The sequence below is a fragment of the Bos grunniens genome, chromosome 8 (assembly GCF_055505025.1).
Source record: "Bos grunniens cultivar Pamir isolate PY7600 chromosome 8, Bosgru_T2T1.0, whole genome shotgun sequence".
Taxonomy (NCBI): domain Eukaryota; kingdom Metazoa; phylum Chordata; class Mammalia; order Artiodactyla; family Bovidae; genus Bos; species Bos grunniens.
This window is the reverse complement of record NC_141172.1, coordinates 101,785,923-101,792,027: the sequence shown is the minus strand read 5'-3', so window position 1 is coordinate 101,792,027 and position 6,105 is coordinate 101,785,923. Positions and strand designations below refer to the sequence as shown.

At 44.2% G+C, this 6,105-nt stretch overlaps 1 protein-coding gene across 2 annotated transcripts; it reads left to right on the top strand.

Moving 5' to 3' along the window:
• The first annotated feature begins 697 nt into the window (after positions 1–697).
• On the top strand, positions 698–5,779 carry LOC147367818 (major allergen Equ c 1-like). Of its 2 annotated transcripts, none has more exons than XR_015132143.1 (7): positions 698–851; positions 1,207–1,343; positions 2,711–2,784; positions 3,786–3,890; positions 4,174–4,350; positions 4,546–4,595; positions 5,514–5,779. XR_015132143.1 is itself a non-coding variant. In XM_086316013.1 (7 exons), the coding sequence occupies exons 1-6, from the start codon at positions 759–761 to the stop codon at positions 4,581–4,583; spliced, it is 549 nt and encodes a 182-aa protein (XP_086172139.1). In that variant the 5' UTR covers positions 698–758; the 3' UTR covers positions 4,584–4,595; positions 5,514–5,779. The 2 variants fall into 2 exon arrangements, 1 of the variants encoding a protein (XP_086172139.1); XM_086316013.1 differs by having other exon boundaries at positions 4,249–4,350.
• Positions 5,780–6,105: the final 326 nt, after the last annotated feature.

Genomic DNA, 6,105 nt, shown 5'->3' with positions numbered 1-6,105 from the left:
AGCATTTCCCCACCTTCCTTGAAACTTGCTTAAAGGAAGGATGGCATCTTGTACTTCTCTATTCATCTTATGGGACCTAAGAATGGTGAGGTGTACAGGGTGGTTAAACACTTGCTCAGTCATTGTGTGGAAAGGAAAGACTACAGGAGTTGAGTTCAGAGAATAAGGAAAAGGAATTTAAATGCACGGAATACCAGACACCGTACTTTAAAGACTTTGTTAATATTTTATTCAACCCCATTTTAACCAACTCTGTGTTAATGCTTTGTGATAGCTACCCTCACCTTTGGCAGAGACAGTTTCTTTGTTTCTGAGGCTATCAAAACAGAGTGACTCTCCAAATTCCACTGAGACACAGAGTCTCCAAACAGCACACTTCCTGGTTAGACTCCATTTCTGCCACATGTAACTGGAGTTTGGATTCTAAGCCAGATCCACAGTTCAATCTCGTTCCACAAGGCAGCCCTTTCAAGCCTCCACTATTTTTCTTGAGTTTTTTTCTTGAGGAATTTAAGGTCACTAAGTAGATCTAAAAGAGTTGATGTTGCCAAGTTTCAGAAGGTCAGGAACAGTCCCTGGCCTCACCCCAGGGAATAACAGCCCATGTCACATTGTGGGAGGAAGAGAGATGGTGCCTTGTGGACAGTAAACTGGACCTGGAGCAGATATAAAAGGAGAGGCCCTGGGGAACCAAGCCACCATCAGGAAGAGACTCACTCCCAGTGACAGTAGAGAAGACAGCGCTGTCTCCTGCCAAGATGAAGCTGCTGCTGCTGTGTCTGGGGCTGACCCTAGTCTGTGCCCAGGAGGGAAACTCTGATGTTGTGAGAAGCAACTTCGATATTCCAAAGGTAAGGGCAGGGAAGCATAGTGACTTTGGATTTTGGAGGGCATTTTGGAAGATTCTGAATCAGGGTGGCAATCTGTGAGGGCAGGAGTTCCTTGACATAGTAGAGGAAATGGGAGGTTTAAGGGCAGTGGTGCCATGTTAAAAGGTGGCAACACTTGGGGAAGCTCCAACTTACAGGAGGTACAGTGAACAGTGGAAAGAGTCCTCGATCTGGTGCCAGTCGACCCGAGTCTAATTTCATCTTCACATCACCATGATGAGGGTCCTGGCCCAGAGGTCAGGGTTCAAGGAGACAAGGGTTCATGTTGTATTCCTTTCCTCTTTTCTCACCCGATCATTTTATTGATTTATTTTAGATTGCAGGGGAGTGGTATTCCATTCTCTTGGCCTCAGACAACAGGGAAAAGATAGAAGAAAATGGTAGCATGAGAGTTTTTGTGGAATACATCGATGTCTTGGAAAATTCTTCATTGTTATTTAAATTTCATACAAAGTAAGTATGGGTTATTTTGCTTGGGAAAGGAAACATAGAAGTCTGAATATGGTCCTGGACCTTTACACACATACACACAGACACACACCTATGCATACATTCTGCATCTGTACCTAAAATCGGGGTCCATCATCTAGCACTGACCCAAGGCTTGGTGAACCTAAACCTGTGACTTTTCTAGATTCGAAGATAAGAACTGGGACAGGAATACATGTACATGGGAGTTCAGGTCAGTTCGGTCGCCCAGTTGTGCCTGATTCTTTGCGACCCCATGGACTGCAGGATGCCAGGCTACCCTGTCCATTACCAACTCCCGGAGCTTACTCAAATTCATGTCCATTAAGTCAGTGATGCCATCCAACCATCTCATCCGATGTCATCCCCTTCTCCTCCTGCCTTCAATCTTTCTTGAAGATTGAGTTCTTGATCTGAACTCAGGGAGTTCATGATCTGAGCCACAGTCAGCTCCTGGTCTTGTTTTTGCTGACTGTATAGAGCTTCTCCACCTTTGGCTGCAAAGAATATAATCAATCTGATTTCAGTATTGACCATCAGGTGATGTCCGTGTGTAGAGTCTTCTCTTGTGTTGTTGGAAGACAGTGTTTGCTATGACCAGTGTGTTCTCTTGACAAAACTCTGTTAGCCTTTGACCTGCTTCGTTTTGTACTCCAAGGCCAAACTTGCCTGTTACTCCAGGTATCTCTTGACTTCCTACTTTTGCACTCCAGTCCCCTATAATGAAAAGGACATCTTTTGGGGGTGTTAGTTCTTGAAGGTCTCATAGGTCTTCATAGAACCGTTCAACTTCAGCTTCTTCATCATTACTGGTCAGGACATAGACTCGATTACTGTGGGAGTGGAGGAGGTAAGGGGCAGAGGGCTGTCAGATCACTAGTAGTATGGAAAGACAGTATAGGTTAAGAGCACAGGATTCGAATCAATACCCTATCCAGTTCTCGAATCTCCAAGTTACCAAGAAAATTCATCTCTTTCTTCCTCGGTCTTCTCTGGAGTAAAAGACGATGATATAATTCTCTCTCTGTATTTTTGTGAGGATCAAGTGAGGTGATGTTTGTAAGTCACTATCTGAGAAGTTGGCCCTGGGTCAGAACCCAGCTAATTCTCTAGACAAGTAGCTGTCATAATAGTAATAGTGTGAAGAGGTGATAGAGGCACAGGGACAGAAGAAGTGGACTCATTCTCAAAGTACCAAGTGAAGTGAAATAATGTAAATAAAAGCGCTTTGGAAACTATACCCCAAATGTTCAACTGCTAATCAGTGGAATCGGAAACTCAAGTTACAGGTAGAATGTGAGGGAGCCAATCCCTTCAGGATCTCTTGGGTATCAGCTCCTTTTGTTTTACAGGGTAAACGGAGTGTGTACTGAGCTTTCTTTGGTTTCTGACAGCACAGGAGAGGATGGCGTATTTACCATTAGCTGTGAGTATGTTTAAAAAAAGTCTTTCTAAATTCTACTTCCAAGTGCAAGGAATTTGCTAAAGTCCAGGATCTTGATCAGTTCCTGATATGCATAATGATAATCTAATGTGGCCATCTAATAGCCAATATCCTGAATTTGGCAGAAATGTGTGTGTCAAAGCCAGTGCCTGGCATGCAATATCACCACACAGAGAAAGCAGCTTGGTCATATGTACTTCCTGCAACAAAAGGAAGTTCGCAAATAAAAAAGTAAATTGGAAGGACAGCTTCTTATTCCTCGCCTACTTAAAAAAATATATTTATTTATTTTTGCTACACCAAGTCTTCATTGCTGTTTTCAGGCTTTCTCCAGTTTCAGCAAGCAGGGGCTACTCTCTAGTCGCAATGCCCAGGCTTCTCGTTGCGGCAGCTTATCTCTTGCTGTGGATCATGGGCTTCAGGGCTTTAGGGCTCTCGGGCTCAGCACTTGCACCGCATGGGCTTAGTAGGTGGGACTGTGGGCTCTAGAGCATACAATCTTAGTTGCTGCGAGGTATGTGGAGTCTTCTTGGATCATGGATCAAACCTGTGCCCACTGCATTGGCAGATGGATTCTTAACCACTGGATCACCAGGGTAGTTCCCTGCCCCACTTTCTGACAATGTCAAAAGGCCATTGCCACAGTGTATCATTCAGGATGTAGCACTGGGTATAAGGGCCAACGGGGCTTGTAGAGGAGACAGAGGCACATAGTTGGCAGAGATGGTTGAGAGAGGCAGGTGAGTCTCAGGTGTCAGGATAGAGGGGAAGTTACTGCTGTGGCTGAATTTTTCTACCCCTAATGGTCACTCCATCGGTGTTGCTTAGAAATTGCATCTCGAAGCCCAGAGAGATGCAGATGGAAGACAGTAGATATCACTATTTCTTTCAGGATTTGTTTTGTGAGAGAGAACAGGTAAAAGGGTTTCACTTCTTTCCCACAGACCAAAGAAGTTCTGAGCCGTGTTCTGTTTTCTCCACAGATGATGGAGAGAATAAATTTCGCATACTTCAAGTGAACTATAGTCAACATATTATTTTTTATCTCGAGAATTTCAGCGACTCGTTCCAACTGCTAGAGCTCTACGGTAGAGTACTTTCATGCTGGTGCTCATCTTGGGGTGGGGAGACCAGGGAAGGAAGGAAGCCTGGAGACAGAGTGGACTTTCCTGTTGTACCCTGGGACCTCTCTCCTCATTAAAGACAGATGCTCCCCTTTGGTAAAATCTCTCGGGCTCAGTAATGGGAAGATGATGACTCTCTCACTGTGCCAGAAAGATATCCTAAGGTGTCACATTCAAGAAAGACTTTTTTCCATCCCTGAGACTTGTGCCTAAGCATGTAATCAGTGCCATTCACTTTCCCACTCAGCCGGAGACCCACCCCTCTCATGAGCCTCAATCACCAGGAAACAGGACAAAGCAGCTCCTGTTACTCTTCCCACAGCCCGAGAACCAGAAACAAGTCCAGAACTCAAGAACGAGTTTGTGGAAATTTGCCAAAAGTATGGAGTTGTTAAGGAAAACATTATTGACCTGACCAAAGTGGGTAAGTTGAGCTATCTCTGGCTTTCTCTGCCTGAAGTCCCATGTTGCTGAGTAGGAATGTTGCCGAAGGGAGAAATGCAAGAGAAGTTAATACCCGCATTCAGTCCCCTTTGTCCTAACCTGGAAAATCACCTGGTTTTGTTCTGGGAAGTAAACTGGTGTTGGTGTTTGAATGTGCTCTTCTCTGCCTCTACAGATCGCTGCTTGCAGGCGCGAGGGAATGGAGTGGCCTAGGGCTGCAGTTTGGTGAGCTCTGCTGGAGACGGGGTGGCCCAGGATTCAGTACCTTCCAGAAGCATTAGGGGATTACAGTAGAAGATTTAAAAATCACAATAAAAATAATTTGGTAGGAAGAGCTTGAAATTTGGAGTTGGAGGACCTGGGTTCAGGATCTACTCCTGCCATGAGTTTTTTAGCAAATGATACAGCAATAAAAAGGGGAACAATGGTGTCTACCATACAGAATTAGTGTGGATACAGTGCTGCAGAAAAGGGCTCAGTAATTGATAATGTGGGAAAAATTAGTAAGACTTATAGTTTTAAATGGGAAAAGGGTGCGAATATGAAACTCAAATACATTCTGTGTTTGTGGTCCATCTTCTAATCCTGAAAGCCCATCTCACCCTCCAATATATGGAAAAGATTTCTTCCTTCAATCTCTGCACATCCTTAACTTGTAATCTGTCTGAATTTCCAGTTGTCTTCCAACCTGGAAAATAGTCTCTTGAGTTTCCTCATCTGTTTCCTACCTCAGATTTATTGTGTGGGTTCATTCAGATAATGTAGGTGAAAGTCTTAGCAACTATGGCTTACATAAAGTCAGCATTTAATAAAAGATTGCTATGGCTTTTGCCAATTTGTCAAAAACACTTGAAAACTTCCAGTGCTGAGGATGGCAGAAATAAGCCTAGCATCCTTCATTGCTTCCACTCTTCTTTTCATAGGCTCTGGGGCAGGTTAAGATGGGATCAACAATAGAAAAAAACAGGAAAAGAATCATTAACACTCCCCCTTCCCCTATTCTGGCAAATAGCATGGGTTAGAATGCAGGTTGATGACTATTTCTTCAACGTATTTTGGGTAACAGAAATTCTCTTCGTCCTCAGTTCAGTCTGAGAAGCACTTAATAAGTTTTTGTATTCTCATTCTCATTTGCTTGTTTAGTGCCACCTCATCTGGGCTCCAGAATCTTCTCTTCCATGGTTCCCACATCATCTTATGCCAAGTGCTGGGGCCTGACTTCCACCACTATCGCACGGGAAGGCACCGTCTCTGCATCTTCAGGATATTCCCTAATTATCTAGGAAGACTTAGCAGCTCACCGAGAATCAAAGTTTCCTCCAGATTTTCGATTCCGTTTGCCCCATTCAGGACAGCAGGTCCATGAATAAGACCTTCCTCAACCTGTTCAATAAATGATTTGCCTTGCAGTCATGTGGTTTTTCTTCGTTTATGTAAGGGACGTGGGGGTGACTGGAAGAAAATGAGGCCTTGTGACCAGAACCTTCCCCTAGGCTCTCAGAACCTTCCCCGAGTTTCAGGATTTTCCCTCGTCTGCAGTAAGTCTCTGTCTCGATGAGTGCTACTTGTCTTTTGAGTTACCCATTTCTTAGTGACCTGATAAACTGTAAGACTTGCCCTAGAAATTGCTCCATCCTAGAATTCTCTTTTTCAGTGGGGGTACTGAGAGAGAGTTGCTGCTGGGGCTGACACCAGCTCAACATGTTTTAGGATACGCCTTTACAACCCAGCTTCT

Excerpts from the sequence above, each read along its gene's own strand:
- LOC147367818 (XM_086316013.1), top strand. The coding sequence starts at position 759 with ATGAAGCTGCTGCTGCTGTGTCTGGGGCTGACCCTAGTCTGTGCCCAG. Across the intron at positions 2,785-3,785 it reads TGGCGTATTTACCATTAGCT|ATGATGGAGAGAATAAATTT; the intron begins GTGAGTATGTTT and ends TTTTCTCCACAG. Across the intron at positions 4,351-4,545 it reads TATTGACCTGACCAAAGTGG|ATCGCTGCTTGCAGGCGCGA; the intron begins GTAAGTTGAGCT and ends CTGCCTCTACAG.